General features: G+C 41.7%; 1 protein-coding gene across 1 annotated transcript in view; it reads right to left on the bottom strand.

Moving 5' to 3' along the window:
- The window catches only part of SKIC2 (SKI2 subunit of superkiller complex), a 75,597-nt gene that overhangs the window by 15,353 nt on the left and 40,502 nt on the right, over window positions 1-19,742 (bottom strand). Inside the window, exons 25-28 of the mRNA XM_053721949.1 lie at window positions 19,722-19,742; window positions 10,128-10,338; window positions 8,714-8,824; window positions 884-1,102 (exon numbers count right to left, since the gene is read on the bottom strand). The exon at window positions 19,722-19,742 is cut by the window's right edge and continues 106 nt beyond it. Coding sequence (XP_053577924.1) covers window positions 884-1,102; window positions 8,714-8,824; window positions 10,128-10,338; window positions 19,722-19,742 — 562 coding nt within the window. The remainder of the gene's footprint in view (window positions 1-883; window positions 1,103-8,713; window positions 8,825-10,127; window positions 10,339-19,721) is intronic.

Genomic DNA, 19,742 nt, shown 5'->3' with positions numbered 1-19,742 from the left:
CCCACTTCTTGGCTATTCGTTAAACTGATTTGTGGGTGTGATGAGGGGTGTATTTATAGGCATTTTGAGGTTTGGGAAACTTTGCCCCTCCTGGTAGGAATGTATATCCCATACGTCACTAGCTCATGGACTCTTGCTAATATGAAAGAAATGAATTTATCAGGTAAGTTCTTTCATAAATTATGTTTTTTGTTTTTAGCAGCAAAATATCTAAATGTTGCTCCCAAACAAGTCTGGTTCCTCATTGTAAAAGGTTATAAGGCTGGATGTCTCTTATAGCAACCATAGGAAGTCCATTCTAAGCTGCTGATCAACATCTAGATTTTTAAAATGTAAAATAAAAAAATAAAGAGTTATAATTGCAACACTAAGTAATATTTAGGTATAGACATCTGCAGTTTGGCTAATTTGGCATTGGTTTGTATAAATGAATGCTGAATATGGCCGCAGGTAGTAACGTTCAGCTATTTCCAGAGCCAGATTTATTAGTCTAATAGTTCAACACACAAAGATCCAGATAATTGTGTGTTGAACTATTATACGAATAAAAACAGCTCTAAAAATAGCGGAACGCTGCTACCTGTGGCCATATTGGTCATTTGTTTGTATAAACAAACTGCACGTCTATTAAATTGCATATAAATCTGTCTACATTTTTACATTCAACTACTTCTGACACAGATTGCTTATTCAGCCTGGTGTTGCAAAATACATACTACTCAACGCGTTTTACCTTAAAGAACATTTTCACAGTATTCCTTATGATAATGTTCCATAGTTGCAAAATACTTGATACGCACATTAGCTAATCTTGGAATTAATCTTTTTTTAGACCCCATGATATCAGCTTGATCATGTTTTTTTGGGAGACCCTCTCTCTCACCTGAGCCACGGTATCTGTAAGCTTGGGTTCGCACTGCGTCTTGTGCTGGAATACCAAGCAGGAGAGCAGAGCTGCAATCTCTTCAGGCATGAGTGGTGACAGAGCTCCATCCAAGACCAATTCAGTCACCAACAGTTCATGACAGCTGACTTCACAAGCTACCCTGCCCTTCAGCTGTACAGCTCCCCCATCATCGATGTACTGGAGGGTGCGCAAAACCTGAGATGAGAGGGAAGGTAGGAGAAAAAACATAATTTATGCTTACCTGATAAATTCCTTTCTCCTGTAGTGTGGTCAGTCCACGGGTCATCATTACTTCTGGGATATTAACTCCTCCCCAACAGGAAGTGCAAGAGGATCACCCAGCAGAGCTGCTATATAGCTCCTCCCCTCTACGTCACACCCAGTCATTCGACCGAGAACCAACGAGAAAGGAGAAGCCAAAGGGTGCAGTGGTGACTGGAGTATAATTTAAAAATTTAGACCTGCCATACAAACAGGGCGGGCCGTGGACTGACCACACTACAGGAGAAAGGAATTTATCAGGTAAGCATAAATTATGTTTTCTCCTGTTAAGTGTGGTCAGTCCACGGGTCATCATTACTTCTGGGATACCAATACCAAAGCTAAAGTACACGGATGACGGGAGGGACAGGCAGGCTCTTTATACGGAAGGAACCACTGCCTGAAGAACCTTTCTCCCAAAAACAGCCTCCGAAGAAGCAAAAGTGTCAAATTTGTAAAATTTGGAAAAAGTATGAAGAGAAGACCAAGTTGCAGCCTTGCAAATCTGTTCAACAGAAGCCTCATTCTTAAAGGCCCAAGTGGAAGCCACAGCTCTAGTAGAATGAGCTGTAATCCTTTCAGGAGGCTGCTGTCCAGCAGTCTCATAAGCTAAACGTATTATGCTACGAAGCCAAAAAGAGAGAGAGGTAGCAGAAGCTTTTTGGCCTCTCCTCTGACCAGAATAAACGACAAACAGGGAAGACATTTGTCGAAAATCCTTAGTTGCCTGTAGATAAAATTTCAGGGCACGGACTACATCTAAATTCTGTAGAAGACGTTCCTTCTTCGAAGAAGGATTAGGACACAAAGATGGAACAACAATCTCTTGATTGATATTCCTGTTAGTGACCACCTTAGGTAAGAACCCAGGTTTAGTACGCAGAACTACCTTGTCTGAATGAAAAATCAGATAAGGAGAATCACAATGTAAGGCAGATAACTCAGAGACTCTTCGAGCCGAGGAAATAGCCATTAAAAACAGAACTTTCCAAGATAACAATTTGATATCAATGGAATGAAGGGGTTCAAACGGAACACCCTGTAAAACATTAAGAACTAAGTTCAAACTCCATGGTGGAGCAACAGTTTTAAACACAGGCTTAATCCTGGCCAAAGCCTGACAAAAAGCCTGAACGTCTGGAACCTCTGACAGACGTTTGTGTAAAAGAATGGACAGAGCTGAAATCTGTCCCTTTAAGGAACTAGCGGATAAACCCTTTTCTAAACCTTCTTGTAGAAAAGACAATATCCTAGGAATCCTAACCTTACTCCATGAGTAACTTTTGGATTCGCACCAATATAAGTATTTACGCCATATTTTATGGTAAATCTTTCTGGTAACAGGCTTCCTAGCCTGTATTAAGGTATCAATTACTGACTCAGAAAAACCACGTTTTGATAAAATCAAGCGTTCAATTTCCAAGCAGTCAGCTTCAGAGAAATTAGATTTTGATGTTTGAAGGGACCCTGAATCAGAAGGTCCTGTCTCAGAGGCAGAGACCAGGGTGGACAGGATGACATGTCCACTAGATCTGCATACCAAGTCCTGCGTGGCCACGCAGGCGCTATTAGAATCACCAATGCTCTCTCCTGTTTGATTCTGGCAATCAATCGAGGAAGCATCGGGAAGGGTGGAAACACATAAGCCATCCCGAAGGTCCAAGGTGCTGACATGGCATCTATCAGGACCGCTCCCGGATCCCTGGATCTGGACCCGTAACAAGGAAGCTTGGCGTTCTGTCGAGACGCCATGAGATCTATCTCTGGTTTGCCCCAACGTCAAAGTATTTGGGCAAAGACCTCCGGATGAAGTTCCCACTCCCCCGGATGAAAAGTCTGACGACTTAGGAAATCCGCCTCCCAATTCTCCACTCCCGGGATGTGGATTGCTGACAGGTGGCAAGAGTGAGACTCTGCCCAGCGAATTATCTTTGATACTTCCATCATCGCTAGGGAGCTTCTTGTCCCTCCTTGATGGTTGATGTAAGCTACAGTCGTGATGTTGTCCGACTGAAACCTGATGAACCCCCGAGTTGTTAACTGGGGCCAAGCCAGAAGGGCATTGAGAACTGCTCTCAATTCCAGAATGTTTATTGGCAGGAGACTCTCCTCCTGAGTCCATGATACCTGAGCCTTCAGAGAATTCCAGACAGCGCCCCAGCCTAGTAGGCTGGCGTCTGTTGTTATAATTGTCCAATCTGGTCTGCTGAATGGCATCCCCCTGGACAGATGTGGCCGAGAAAGCCACCATAGAAGAGAATTTCTGGTCTCTTGATCCAGATTCAGAGTAGGGGACAAATCTGAGTAATCCCCATTCCACTGACTTAGCATGCACAATTGCAGCGGTCTGAGATGTAGGCGTGCAAAGGGTACTATGTCCATTGCCGCTACCATTAAGCCGATCACCTCCATGCATTGAGCCACTGACGGGTGTTGAATGGAATGAAGGACACGGCATGCATTTTGAAGCTTTGTTAACCTGTCTTCTGTCAGGTAGATCTTCATTTCTACAGAATCTATAAGAGTCCCTAAGAAGGGAACTCTTGTGAGTGGAAAGAGAGAACTCTTCTTTTCGTTCACCTTCCATCCATGCGACCTTAGAAATGCCAGTACTAACTCTGTATGAGACTTGGCAGTTTGAAAGCTTGAAGCTTGTATCAGAATGTCGTCTAGGTACGGAGCTACCGAAATTCCTCGCGGTCTTAGTACCGCCAGAAGAGCACCCAGAACCTTTGTGAAGATTCTTGGAGCCGTAGCCAATCCGAATGGAAGAGCTACAAACTGGTAATGCCTGTCTAGGAAGGAAAACCTTAGATACCGGTAATGATCTTTGTGAATCGGTATGTGAAGGTAAGCATCCTTTAAATCCACTGTGGTCATGTACTGACCCTTTTGGATCATGGGTAGGATTGTCCGAATAGTTTCCATTTTGAACGATGGAACTCTTAGGAATTTGTTTAGGATCTTTAAATCCAAGATTGGCCTGAAGGTACCCTCTTTTTTGGGAACCACAAACAGATTTGAGTAAAACCCCTGTCCATGTTCCGACCGCGGAACCGGATGGATCACTCCCATTAGTAAGAGATCTTGTACACAGCGTAGAAACGCCTCTTTCTTTATTTGGTTTGTTGACAACCTTGACAGATGAAATCTCCCTTTTGGGGGAGAGGATTTGAAGTCCAGAAGATATCCCTGAGATATGATCTCTAACGCCCAGGGATCCTGGACATCTCTTGCCCAAGCCTGGGCGAAGAGAGAAAGTCTGCCCCCCACTAGATCCGTTCCCGGATCGGGGGCCCTCGATTCATGCTGTCTTAGGGGCAGCAGCAGGTTTTCTGGCCTGCTTGCCCTTGTTCCAGGACTGGTTAGGTCTCCAGCCTTGTCTGTAGCGAGCAACAGCTCCTTCCTGCTTTGGAGCAGAGGAAGTTGATGCTGCTCCTGCCTTGAAATTACGAAAGGAACGAAAATTAGACTGTCTAGCCTTAGGTTTGGCTCTGTCTTGAGGCAGGGCATGGCCTTTACCTCCTGTAATGTCAGCGATAATTTCTTTCAAACCTGGCCCGAATAAGGTCTGCCCTTTGAAAGGTATGTTAAGTAATTTAGATTTAGAAGTAACGTCAGCTGACCAGGATTTTAGCCACAGTGCTCTGCGTGCCTGAATGGCGAATCTGGAATTCTTAGCCGTAAGTTTTGTTAAATGTACTACGGCATCCGAAACAAATGAATTAGCTAGCTTAAGTGTTTTAAGCTTGCTTGAAATCTCATCTATAGTTATTGAGTCAAGAGTCTCTTCCAGGGACTCGGACCAAAAAGCGGCCGCGGCCGAGACAGACGCAACACATGCAAGGGGTTGCAATATAAAACCTTGTTGAACAAACATTTTCTTAAGGTAACCCTCTAATTTTTTATCCATTGGATCTGAAAAGGCACAGCTATCCTCCACCGGGATAGTGGTACGCTTAGCCAGAGTAGAAACCGCTCCCTCCACCTTAGGGACCGTCTGCCATAAGTCCCGTGTGGTGGCGTCTATTGGGAACATTTTTCTAAACACAGGAGGGGGGGAAAAGGGTACACCGGGCCTATCCCACTCCTTAGTAATTATCTCTGTAAGCCTCTTAGGTATAGGAAATACGTCAGTACTCGCCGGTACCGCATAGTATCTATCCAGCCTACATAATTTCTCTGGGATTGCAACGGTGTTACAATCATTCAGAGCTGCTAGTACCTCCCCTAACAGTACACGGAGGTTTTCGAGTTTAAACTTAAAATTAGAAATGTCTGAATCCATTCTATTGGGATCAGAACCGTCACCTGCAGATTGAAGCTCTCCGTCCTCATGTTCTGCATACTGTGACGCAGTATCAGACATGGCCCTATTATTAACAGCGCACTCTGTTCTCACCCCAGAGTGATCACGCTTACCTCTAAATTCTGGTAATTTAGACAAAACTTCAGTCATAACATTAGCCATATCCTGTAATGTGATTTGTAATGGCCGCCCTGATGTACTCGGCGCTACAATATCACGCACCTCCCGAGTGGGAGATGCAGGTACTGACACGTGAGGCGAGTTAGACGGCATAACTCTCCCCTCGTTGTTTGGTGAATGATGTTCAATTTGTACAGATTGACTTTTATTTAAAGTAGCATCAATGCAATTAGTACATAAATTTCTATTGGGCTCCACTTTGGCTTTAGCACATATAGCACAGAGATATTCCTCTGAGTCAGACATGTTTAACACACTAGCAATTAAACTAGCAACTTGGAAATACTTTTCAAAGCAATTTACAAATAATATGAAAAACGTACTGTGCCTTTAAGAAGCACAGAAAAAAAAGTTATGACAGTTGAGTAATAATAAACCGGAGAAACTAGAACATCAAATTCTTTCCGGTAAAACACAATTTTAGCAAAGGATTGCCCCCATTAGCAATGGATAACTAACCCTGAATAGCAGAAAAAATGTACAGAATATAAACGTTTTTTATCACAGTCAAAGCACAATCTCACAGGTCTGCTGTGAGTGATTACCTCCCTCAAACTAACTTTTGAAGACCCCTGAGCTCTGTAGAGACGAACCGGATCATGCAGGGAAGAAAACAGACTTGTGACTGAATTTTCTGATGCGTAGCAAAAGCGCCAAAATAGGCCCCTCCCCTTCACACACAACAGTGAGGGAGATCAGTAAACTGTCTTAAATTAAATAAAACGACCGCCAAGTGGAAAAAAACAGTGCCCAAAACAATTTTTCACCCAGTACCTCAGATAATTAAACGATTTTAACATGCCAGCAAAAACGTTTAACATCAAATAAATGAAATGTCATTAGAAAGCCTGTTGCTAGTCCCACTGCAAGTTAGGCTAAAGTCTTATGCATACAGTATTATCCCAGTGAAGTGCCATTCCCCAGAATACTGAAGTGTAAATATACATACATGACAGCCTGATACCAGTTGCTACTACTGCATTTAAGGCTGAGCTTACATTATATCGGTATGGCAGTATTTTCTCAGTCAATTCCATTCTCAGAAAATAATATGCTGCTACATACCTCCTTGCAGGTTAACCTGCCCGCTGTCCCCTGATCTGAAGTTTACCTCACTCCTCAGATGGCCGAGAACAGCAAGATGATCTTAACTACGCCGGCTAAAATCATCCAAAAACTCAGGTAGATTCTTCTTCAAATTCTACCTGAGAAGGAACAACACACTCCGGTGCTGTTTTAAAATAACAAACTTTTGATTGAAGGTATAAAACTAAGTATAATCACCACAGTCCTCTCACACATCCTATCTATTAGTTGGGTGCAAGAGAATGACTGGGTGTGACGTAGAGGGGAGGAGCTATATAGCAGCTCTGCTGGGTGATCCTCTTGCACTTCCTGTTGGGGAGGAGTTAATATCCCAGAAGTAATGATGACCCGTGGACTGACCACACTTAACAGGAGAAATAAAATTACCCTGTATTTTGTGCAGTCACTCTATGCCCCTGCATCTCCTGCTGCCTGTCACTTTATGTCCCTGCATCTTCTGCTGCTTGTCATTCTATGCCCCTGCATCTCCTGCTGCCTGTCACTCTATGCCCCTGCATCTCCTGCTGCCTGCCATTCTATGCCCCTGCATCTCCTGCTGCCTGTCATTCTTAGCCCCTGCATCTACTGCTGCCTGTAATTCCACCTGAATTGCCTACTACCTGTCACTCTATGCCCCTGCATCTCCTGCTGCCTGCCATTCTATGCCCCTGCATCTCCTGCTGCCTGTCATTCTATGCCCCTGTCTCTCCTGCTGCCTGTCATTCTATGCCCCTGCATCTCCTGCTGCCTGTCATTCTATGCCCCTGTCTCTCCTGCTGCCTGTCATTCTATGCCCCTGCATCTCCTGCTGCCTGTCATTCTATGCCCCTGCATCTCCTGCTGCCTGTCATTCTATGCCCCTGCATCTCCTGCTGCCTGTCATTCTATGCCCCTGCATCTCCTGCTGCCTGTCATTCTATGCCCCTGCATCTCCTGCTGCCTGTCATTCTATGCCCCTGCATCTCCTGCTGCCTGTCATTCTATGCCCCTGCATCTCCTGCTGCCTGTCATTCTATGCCCCTGCATCTCCTGCTGCCTGTCATTCTATGCCCCTGCATCTCCTGCTGCCTGTCATTCTATGCCCCTGCATCTCCTGCTGCCTGTCATTCTATGCCCCTGCATCTCCTGCTGCCTGTCATTCTATGCCCCTGCATCTCCTGCTGCCTGTCATTCTATGCCCCTGCATCTCCTGCTGCATGTCATTCTATGCCCCTGCATCTCCTGCTGCCTGTCATTCTATGCCCCTGCATCTCCTGCTGCCTGTCATTCTATGCCCCTGCATCTCCTGCTGCCTGTCATTCTATGCCCCTGCATCTCCTGCTGCCTGTCTTTCTATGCCCCTGCATCTCCTGCTGCCTGTCATTCTTAGCCCCTGCATCTACTGCTGCCTGTAATTCCACCTGAATTGCCTACTACCTGTCACTCTATGCCCCTGCATCTCCTGCTGCCTGTCATTCTATGCCCCTGCATCTCCTGCTGCCTGTCATTCTATGCCCCTGCATCTCCTGCTGCATGTAATTCTATGCCCCTGAATCTCCTGCTGCCTGTCATTCTATGCCCCTGCATCTCCTGCTGCCTGTCATTCTATGCCCCTGCATCTCCTGCTGCCTGTCATTCTATGCCCCTGCATCTCCTGCTGCCTGTCATTCTATGCCCCTGCATCTCCTGCTGCCTGTAATTCTATGCCCCTGCATCTCCTGCTGCCTGTCATTCTATGCCCCTGCATCTCCTGCTGCCTGTCATTCTATGCCCCTGCATCTCCTGCTGTCTGTCATTCTATGCCCCTGCATCTCCTGCTGCCTGTCATTCTTAGCCCCTGCATCTACTGCTGCCTGTAATTCCACCTGAATTGCCTACTACCTGTCACTCTATGCCCCTGCATCTCATGCTGTCACTCTCCTCCTGTATTTTTCTTGCCTGTCAACCCCCTCAATAGCATCTACTCCCTGTCGCCCCCTCCTATGACTCACATTAATTCTCTGTTCGTATTCGGGAAGAAGACTGAGTGACTGGTCTGATGTCAGGAATCGGAGGCGATCCATCTCATTCAGAACCTTTGCTCTCTGTTCCAGAAGAAGATACTGAGGGAAGGAACAAAACACAAAACAAAAAAAAGACAGGTCAAAGGTTATACTATGGATGGAATTCCATGGTGACACTGCTCATTGTAAATCAAGAGGAAATGTCTTTAATTAAAGGGACGTGAAACACAACATTCTTCTTTCATGATTTAGGTAGAACTTACAATTTTAAACAACTTTCCAGTTTACTTCTATAATCAAATTTGTTTCATTCTCTTGGTATCATTTGTTGAAGGAGCAGCAATTCACTACTGGTTTCTAACTGAACATATGGGTGAGTCAATGACAATCGGTATATATATATATATATATATATATATATGCAGCCACCAATCAGCAGCTAGAACCTAGGTTATTTGCTGCTCCTGAACTTGCCTAGATAAACCTTTCAGCAAAGTATAACAGAAGGAAGCAAATTAAATAATAGAAGTAAATTGGAAAGTTGTTTAAATCTGAATCATGAATGTCTTATTATGTCCTTACTGTCCCTTTAATTAAAAGGGACATGAAACCAAAAATCTTTCTTTCATGAAAGAGAGTACAATTTTAAACAATTTTCCAATTTACTTCTATAATGTAATTTGCTTAATTCTCTTGGTATCCTTTATTGAATAAGCAACAATGCACTACTGGGAGCCAATTAACATACTGGATGAGCCAATACCATGAGGCATAAATGTTCAGCCACCAATCAGCAGCTCCTGAGCGTACCTAAGTATCCTTTTCAACAAACTGGAAAGTTGCTTTAAATCACATGCCCTATCTGTAATCATGAAAGAAAAAAGGGTTTTTTGTCCCTTTAAAGGGACAATTTAGTGCAAACATTACATGCTCCAATTTGTTAATTCATGTCTGCAGCATAATGTCCCTTTAAAGGGACACTGAACCCAAATTTGATCTTTCATAATTCAGATAGAGCAGCAATTTTAAGCAACTTTCTAATTTATCAATTTTTCTTCATGCTCTTGCTATCTTTATTTGAAAATCAAGTTTAGAAGCCTGCCCATTTTTGGTTCACAACCTGGGTTGTCCTTGCTGATTGGTGGATAAGAGCTGTCCAGGGTACTGAACCAAAAATTGTCCGGCTCCTTAGCTTAGATGCCTTCTTTTTCAAATAAAGATAGCAAGAGAACAAAGAAAAATTGATAATAGAAGTAAATTAGAAAGTTGCTTAAAATTGCTGCTCTACCTGAATCATTAAAGTTTAAAAGAAAAAAAAATGGGTTTAGTGTCCCTTTAAAGGTCATATATGAGCAAAACATATCGAAAAAGGTTTTATTTCACAAAACATGCCAGATTGTACCTGGGAATTGAATCGTGGGCTGTTGGGGCTATTAAACCCCCTTAGTGCCCCTTCTAATCTTCTTGCCCTGCTGACTGCTTCCACCACGTCCAGGTCCTTCAGCTGAACGTCATTTACAGGACAGAGAGATGAGAGAGATCCTGCAGGTAAATCCGCCAACCGCGACAGCTCCTGAGTGACACCGGACACCGCTGGGCCAGGGGGATCATTCCTACGCGGGGGTCATATAGATGAAGAAATTCAGCATATATATGCAAACTCTGCCCACTATTGCCTTATTGGATGAGCCAATCTGGGCTTTAGTCTGCAGACAACAAGGTTTATCACAGTCCTTACGTTAAAGAACGTCAATTTGCAGTTATTAGTCATAGCCAATTACGGAAAGATATGTAGAAGGATTCGCTTCAAAAAGTCAGCAGAGTACATTTGCAGCTCTAAGAATTAAAAATATCTATAATTTGCATGAGAAGGGGAAAAATAAATAATGAAAGTATATTGCAAAGCTGTTTTACTACACATAACTAAACATTTTGTACCACAATCTCAAGGTGTTTACCGTCCCTTTAAAAAGATATGATCGGGCAACACAAACACGCTATACTCTAATAACATTTTACAATCGCATAATTTTTGAGGGTAACTGCGTTTAACCCCCGGGATAAACACAAAGTTAACGCCTCACTGCTAAGTTAATCCTGAAAACAAAATGACAGGTGATTATTGGCTATGCGTGTATGCTCCCTTTAAATCTACTTTTTATAGCATTTATCGTTCTTAAAATACACAAATAGAGAGAGATTGTGAGAGAAAGGTAGAGAGAGAGAGAGAGAGAGAGAGAGAGAGAAACATAGGGAGAGGTAGAGTTACTGGGGGTGGAGAAGGTTGGAGGAGGAGTGTGATGTGTGGCTCCACCCCCTGCTGTCCCATACCGCTGCGGCAAACTTGCCACCCAATTGGGTGTTAGGGGGGCGCCAATAGTAGGGCCAGGTGCCTGTGAGCCTACAGTTGGTCTTAACTGTTTTATAGGATCACAGTTTTTAAGGGACATCAAAGTTATTTTATTTTTTTTGTTTGTTTTTTAACGTATCAGAAATGAATGATCTCATTACAAAAGATCTGATTACAAAACAAAAGTTTAAAAAAAAATAAAAATAAAACTGTAATAATGTTAGGAAAGTTTATATTAATTAGAATTCCAGGCACACATTCCTTAAAAGCCTCTTGAGTTGTGTTTATCTTATCCCATTTGCTCTGGCCAATTAGGGACAGATATATATATATATAATCTCCTGCACTGATCAATTACGGTGTAGCATGGAGATCAGGGTGCTGAAATATTGCAGTAATGCGAATAGAATAGCTATGCAATCAAGAGCCAGCAGCATAAATCAAACTCTTAGTTAATGGGTAGAAAGTAAAAAAATAACATAAAAAAGGCCTATTTGAAAGGGTGTTCCTGCAGCTGCTTTGAATACAATGAAAGTGTATCTGCTGCTTGCCCCTTTATATTACAGAAAATCAGGCAACATAAATAATGGGATTTGTTAACAATATTATGGAGAATTATAGTTTGAATTTGAAAGGAAGACTAGAGTCAAATTTAAATTTTCAAGGTTAAATAGAGCTCACAATTTTAAATAACTTTCATTATCAAAATGTGTACAATCTTTTGATATGTATTTTTTTCTGACATACAAGCGCCTACTGAGCATGTGCAAGAATTCACAGTGTATACATATAAGCATTTTGTGATTGGCTGATGGCTGTCACATGATACAGGGGGAAAGAAAATTGAACTACCTTTGAAATTCAGAGTAATTTTACATGGCTGTTTTATTACGCAATTCTACTGTAGTTAATGGTCCTTTAAACTACTCAGTTTAAACAAGAAGATAATTAAATGGTATTGATATATAATACATTAAAGGGACAGTCAACACCAACATTGTTATTGTTTAAAAAACAAAATGTATCCTTACCTGATAAATTATTTTCTTTCCTGGCATGGAGAGTCCACAAATCCATTCAATTACTAGTGGAAATTCAACTCCTGGCCACCAGGTGTAGGCAAAGAACTCCCCAGCAGAGCTGTTAAAGGATCATGATTTAGAAAGAATATTCAATTTTAAACATCTTTCTAATTTACTTGTATTATCTAATTTGCTTCATTCTCCTGATATCCTGTGCTGAAAAGCATATCTAGATAGGCTCAGTAGCTGCTCATTGGTGGCTGCACATAGATGCCTCGTGTGATTGGCTCACCCATGTGCATTGCTATTTCTTCAACAAAGGATATCTAAAGAATGAAGCAAATCAGAGCATAGAAGTACATTGGAATATTGTTCAAAATTGTATTCTCTACCCGAATCATGAAAGAAAAATTTTGGGTTTAGTGTCCCTTTAAGTATCACTTCCCCTTCCCAAAAAACCCAGTCATTCAGCCAAAGGAATATGGAAAGAGAAGAGGACACAAAGGTATAGAGGTGCCTGAGGTTTAGAAAATGACAAAAAGCCGTCTTCAATATAATAAGGACGGGTTGTGGACTTTCCATGCCAGGAAAGAAAATAATTTATCAGGTAAGCATACATTTTGTTTTCTTTCCTATAGCATGGAGAGTCCACAAATTCCAATTACTAGTGGGAACCAATACCCAAGCTAGAGGACACAGAATGAATACGGAGGGAGAACAAGACAGACGGACCTAAACCGAAGGCACCACCGCTTGAAGAACTTTCCTCCCAAAAGAAACCTCAGCCGAGGCAAAAAACATAGATTTGTAGATATTTTTTTTAAAATATGTAATGAGGACCAAGTGACTACCTTGCAGATCTGATCCACAGAGGCCTCAATTTGAAAGGCCCAGGAAGAAGAGACAGCCCAAGTGGAAAGAACCGTAATCCTCTCAGGAGGCTGCTGTCCAACTGTCTCATAAACCAAATAACACTTACCAAGAGAAGTGGCCTTCTGACCCTTACATTTACCCGAGAACACGACAAAAGGGCAGAAGATTGTTGAAAGTCTTTAGATGCCTGCAGAAAAAACGACAGAGCACGCACAACATCTAGAATATGCAACAAGCGTTCCTACTGAGAGGAAGATTAAGACAGAACAAAGGAACAACATTTTCCTGATAGATTTTGCGGTCCGACACCACCTTAGAAAGAATTCCCAATTTGGTACGAAGGACCGTCTTATCCGCATGAACAATAAGGTAAGGGGTTACACTGCAGAGCGGAAAAACTCAGAGATTCTACGAGCAGAAGAAAGAGCGAGAAGAAAACAAAACTTTCCAGGATAACATAATATTCACAGTGTGCATGGGCTCAAACGGAGCCTACTGCAGAATGCTGAGATCAAGATTAAGACTCCAAGGAAAAGCAATAGACAAACACAGGCCTGGATCTAACCAAGGCCTAAACTTAAAAGGTATTAACATCTGATTATGAAAAAGAAACAAAAGGGCAGAGATCTGACCCCTTAAAACATACAGACCTGAAAATCTCCTCCGCAGGGAGAATACATAATATTGTCTATATATACGTATAAGGTATATAAGAAGACAACAAACATAATAGTGAACTAAACAACAAAAGATAAAACAAGAGACGTTGCAACAGACGGAGCTATATGCAACAGACATATCTATGAATCTCCTCATTATGAAGGAGATAGAAATATAGTGCACATATATTTAAAATATATAAAATGAAAATAATCACATAGGAGTTCTTAGATTCACTAGAATAACTAGAGATTCCCATATAAAAAGGAAGCTGTCAGTGCTGAGAATCTCTTCCTAAAAAAAGAGATAAAAAAGATAATTTGCACCTATAAAGGAATCAACAACATTAGCTGAACCACGAGCCCTCTTAATTCCAAGGACAGCCATATAAGCCCCACACTAAGAACCAGTCCTGAGTGAGGAATCAAACTCCTATACATACAGATATATGAAAGAACATAAAAGCTTGCGAACACCCTTCAAGGAGCATTTAGCTGTAGTTGGTTTCAAACCTCCACTTGCTAGGCAGCTAAACTAACCATCAGGCTACTAGAGCTGGCTCCTATATATTATATCAAAAATATCCTTCAAAGGAATAAAAGTTGAAAATCTTAGAGAAGGAAAATCCTTCAACCTAATAATTGAATGAACCTCAGGGACAATGATATCCCTAAACAGCTCGCGAACACACATTCAAAAGGGCAAGTAGCTGGCTTCAACTGTAAACCTTCCGCTTGCTATGCAGCAAAGCTAACCATCCGGCTACTACAGCTGAGCGTTCAGAGAAATCAAAATCTCAGTCAATTATTCCTTAAATAAGTGATGAATCATAATACGTTAATAAGTGAACATAAAACACACTGATAATGTAACCCCCCCCAAAATATACTGGAATATGATAAAGTATCAAGATTATGAACCTGAGAAAAAAATCATGAATAAGTTACACGATGACAGATAAAAACGTCTTCAGAGTAAAGAGATGAAAAACAAGATTAGAGGATCAAGAAAATAGGAGTATTAACCTCAAAGCACCACAAGATGGCGCCAAACAACAAGAAATTGAATCTTAAAGGGAAAGTTTACACCAGAATTTTTATTGTTTTAGAAAGATAGATAATTCCTTTATTACCCATTCCCCAGTTTTGCATAACCAACAGAGTTATATAAATACACTTTTTACCTCTGTGATTACTTTGTATCTAAGCCTCTGCAAACTGTCCCCTTATTTCAGTTCTTTTGACAGACTTGCATTTTAGCCAATCAGTGCTGGCTCCTAGGAACTCTACGTGCATGAGCACAGTGTTATCTATATGACGCACATGAACTAACACCCTCTAGTGGTGGAAAACTGTCAAAATGCCCTGAGAGAAGAGGCGGCCTTATAAATTAGCATATGAACCTCCTAGGTTTAGCTTTCAACTAAGAATACCAAGAGAACAAAGCAAAATTGGTGATAAAAGTAAATTTCATTATTTTTTTTAAAATAAATGCCCTATCTGAATCATGAAAGTTTATTTTGGACTAGACTGTCCCTTTAAAACAGGGAAAATTATAATATGCCCTGTAAGGGTGAAAATAAACCTAACTCCCAAATCCTCAAACCGTATCCCAGGTTAGGTGTAGAAGAAAACCAACTTGCAGAGAGGGGTAATAAAAAGTTGGAAATAAGAAGTGCCGAAAATAAAAATATACCACACTATGAACGGGAAGAAAAAAGGCACTAAAGAAGGCTGCTTTCTAAACAGCTTCACCAATTAAATAACCCCTCTGTCAGTAGGGCGATAACACACATCGCACCTGAGGTTATTATTATCGGTTATTTGTAGAGCGCCAACAGATTCCGCAGCGCTAATACATACAGAGCACCCCCCATGTTGCAGAGACACAAAGGACGCCAAAAGCTGCCAGCAAAAATTAAAGCTCATATAACTGGAAATCACCTAAAAACTTAGGCACATATAAATAAAATAAAAATATGGCAGATCCACGCACTGGGTGAAATATATATACAAAAACACTACAGATGGCAGGAAAGTACCAAGCTTTTAAATTATAGCGAGTACCGATATATGGGAAATTAAAAAGACATACTGAAGTCTTCTCCGGCACAGGGACTGAGGGAACACATAGTAATCTCTCCCCTTAGTATACAATACTGTATAACATTATCAGATAAAGGCTTGGATGATACTGTGAGTTTAATACTACCATCCCAACGCTAGCAGAGTCCCAGAGTCTGAAACAATGTTCCCCCAAGCTTGATCTCAGTCATTAGGCTGCATTCCTTAAGAAATAAAGAACTCCTGGGTCTGTGTTAAACTTAACCCCCTAACGGCATAGAGCACAAGAAAACAATAAGCTACTCATGCCACTAGAAGCCAGCAAATCGGTCTCTGACATTCAGAGAGAGTGAAATCGTATATATCGCTCCTAGCTTTCACTGGCAAGTGCGCCCAAAGCCGGTAATAGTGAGAACAAAAAGTTTTAACCCTGTAACTGCCAGGTACAAATGTGCAAGAGCATCGACCAACGCTCCACTATACATAACTTAAGGGTGAAAGGACCAGACCCTTTAGCCCAAACACATGAAAATGCGCCAAAACAGACCGCTATGCTATAGAGCAGCCCTGAGGCTATACACCTCCAGCGTCAAGACGGCATCAGAGAATTACTCTGTTTAAGGAAACGCTGTCACTCAACGAAAATATAAACATATTAGTGACCAAATATCACTAATAAATAGATAGATATACGACTTAAGGTATCCATGATGTTACAAACTCTTCAACATGACTAAGGGATAACCTCCCGAAACGTCATTCTATTTTTACCTGCTCCTACTATGTGTTTAATAAAGGAACTTTTTATATGAGAAGTGGTGCTGCTGCATTCTTTGAAGATTTTGGATACTGTTTGGATCCTTGCAGTGATCCTGTGCTAGCTTGCACACACCTTGGGTCTGAGTGCTGGATTTCTATCTTATTTTCATGATGTTACAAACATTAGGAGACAGCTCCTCAGTACAAAAAGGATAATAAAATTGAGTCCATATGCAAAACAGAGTCATGCAAATGGACATAAGGGCTAAAAATCTTCTTGCTATGCGAGAGATTATATATTGTTCCCTTATAAAATAAAACATATGCAGTAACATCAAACTGCCACAAGATGGCAGCAAACATCAGGGTACCATGGAAAAAGACAGGAGACAATGTCCTGCCAACTGAATATAAGCTGTAACCCTTTGAGTGCTAAGCACTTTCCCACCTGGGTGCTAAGCTTTTTTTTTTTTTTTTTTTTTAATTTTTAACTTTTTTTTTCCATATCCCCAAGACTTAAACGATTGGAAACGTTAGGCAATTGCATTTCCAACGATGAGTCTTGGAGGTCTGTAGCTGCTTAGATGCCTGAGATACAGGCTTCTAAGCAGCATGCCCCCTGCTCCTATACTTAACATTGTTAAGTTTAAATAAAGTTGCGCGGTGACGTCATCGCGCCCGATGTGACCGAGAATAACGTGAAGCCCCGGCGATGCCTGTCACTATGCAGGCCTGATCGCAGGGGTAAGAGCGGGTGGGAGCCCCCAGATCTCCCTCAAGTTGGGAGAGTGCTAGCGTTGGCTCTGAGCCGTCGTTAACAACAGAGTTGGAAACTCTGCGACGGCTCAGAGCCGTTGTTAGCACTCAAGGGGTTAAGGGGACATTAAACCCAAATTTTTTTTTTTCATGATTCAGATAGAGAACACAATTTTAAACAACATTCCAATTTACTTCTATTATCTAATTTGCTTCATTCTTTAGATATCCTTTGTTTAAGAAATAGCAATGCACATGTGTGAGCCAATCACACGAGGCATTTATGTACAGCCACCAATCATCAGCTTCTGAGCCTATCTAGATATGCTTTCCAGCAAAGAATATCAAGAGAATGAAGCAAATTAGATAATAGAAGTTAATTAGAAAGTTGATTAAAATTGCATTCTCTTTATAAATCATGAAAGAACAATTTTTGGTTTAATGTCCCTTTTAAGTACAAAAGCAACTCAGTCCCTCTCCATGACTATGTACACATTGAGTAAAACGTACTATGGTGTGATGCTACAAAGGGCGCCAAAAGCACAGCTTGTGGCAGGAAGCACAGACTAAATTGCGTACCACCGTCACGGAACATATAAAATAAAATGGCCTCAAAGGAAAAACGTAGCCTAAGGGGGTATTACGAATAACACTATGAGGCTTAACCTTGAAGGGAAAATCTAATAGGAGCCCAATAAAGGAAAAACCTTGTCCCAACAAAGTATAAAGTAAGGCACTGCGCTATTGGTGCGCATAACGATCGCCACCAAATACAGACGTTTATGCCTATATCAGTACAGTGACCAGCAACCAAAATAAAACAGTCAAATAATGCCGGTCCTACTACGTAAGACAGAGAGATCAGGGGAGCGTGAGCGAACTGTATGAGCAAGCAGTCTCTCTAGACCCCGTCCTGTCTAAAACATTTAACAGTATAAGCCAGACGAAGGTAAACTGAACCTTAACTCACCAACTCATGTACCGGCCCCACAAAATATGGCAATGGCGCATAACAGGGAACACATGGAAGCAGTCTTCGCCACATTTCTACCAGATCTGTGACTGGTCAAAATTACAATAAACAGGGCATAAACAGCGTGCCTCTAAAAAGGCAGCGTCTTAAATAGCGGTAATATCCCTTAGCAAATAGGATAAGAACAGCGGAGGTCCCATAAACAAGTGTAGATTAACCCCTTGCTTACTCACATTAATACAGCCTTCCCCTATAATGGAATACCGGGGAACAAAATATGGTGTATAGCGGCTCCTGTTAAGAAGAGACAGGGTAGCCCTGCTGCTTGCATGAGAGTAGGGATTTTAAGCCCGCTTCTTCGTTCTAGGCTGTTCAGAACGAAGACCCCTCTATGAGGCAATAAGGTGCCAGCTTGACACCTAATAATATCCTCCTTTCCCTGAAGTTGCTAAGGGAAAGTAACTTAATAAGTAAAAAGGGACTCCCAAGTAATGGTACCTCTGCTGCCCAATATAAACCCTACAGTAAAGGCATATTATACTCAGAACTCCACAAAGGGGCTTGACCCCCTGAAGTGCTATTTCCTCCTAACCTAGAAGGGAAAAAAAGCACTTACCTGTGGAAAATAGCTGCAGGGCAGGAACCGTTTCTTAGGTATGACAGACTCAGTAGAAAAAGAAAAGCAGAGTATATAGGGGTAGCATACACTGTTAGAAGGTAAGCAAGGACTACCTCGCTGTCTTCCAACTGCTAACAGCCACCATTACTCTTACTAAAGAGAATTACATGGACACAGCTTGACCCTAATCCTTGCTTGCAGGGAAAAGTACCCAATAAAGGATTAAATATCTTCAGACACCATCTTTGCACGTCCACCCGATGTAAACAGACAAAGAATTACTGGGGATTATAGGAAGGGGAAGTGATACTTAACAGCTCTGCTGGGGTGTTCTTTGCCTCCATCTGGTGGCCAGGAATTGAATTCCTACTAGTAATTGAATGGATTAGTGGACTCTCCATGCCATTGGAAAGAAAGATAGACAATACCTTTACTACCCATTCCCCAGCTTTGCACAACCAACATTGTTATATTAATAAACTTTATAAAAATTAAACCTCTGAATTTCTGCCTGTTTCTAAGCCACTACAGTCAGCTTCTTATCACATGCGTTCTTATTTGCTTTTCACAACAGGAAACTGCTAGTTCATGTGTGCCATTTACATAACATTGTGCTCACCCCCGTGGGTTGTGCACAACATAGCACTAATTGGCTAAAATGCAAGTCAATAGAGAATAATTAAAAAGTAATGTGATCAGGGGGCTGTCAGAAGATGCTTAGATACAAGGTAATCACAGAGGTAAAAAGAATATTAATATAACCGTGTTGGTTATGGAAAACTGGGGAATGGGTAATAACGGGATTATCTATCTTTTTAAGCAATAACAAATTTGGAGTTGACTGTCCCTTTAAATGGTTACTGTAAACCAGTCCCATGGGAAGGTTTATAGGACTGCTAATTGAAAGAATACCGGCATTACCTGTAGCGGGGTGACTGGCCT

The sequence above is a fragment of the Bombina bombina genome, chromosome 7, assembly GCF_027579735.1.
Source record: "Bombina bombina isolate aBomBom1 chromosome 7, aBomBom1.pri, whole genome shotgun sequence".
NCBI lineage: Eukaryota > Metazoa > Chordata > Amphibia > Anura > Bombinatoridae > Bombina > Bombina bombina.
The sequence above is the reverse complement of the archived record's forward strand: the minus strand, read 5'-3'. Positions and strand labels throughout refer to the sequence as shown.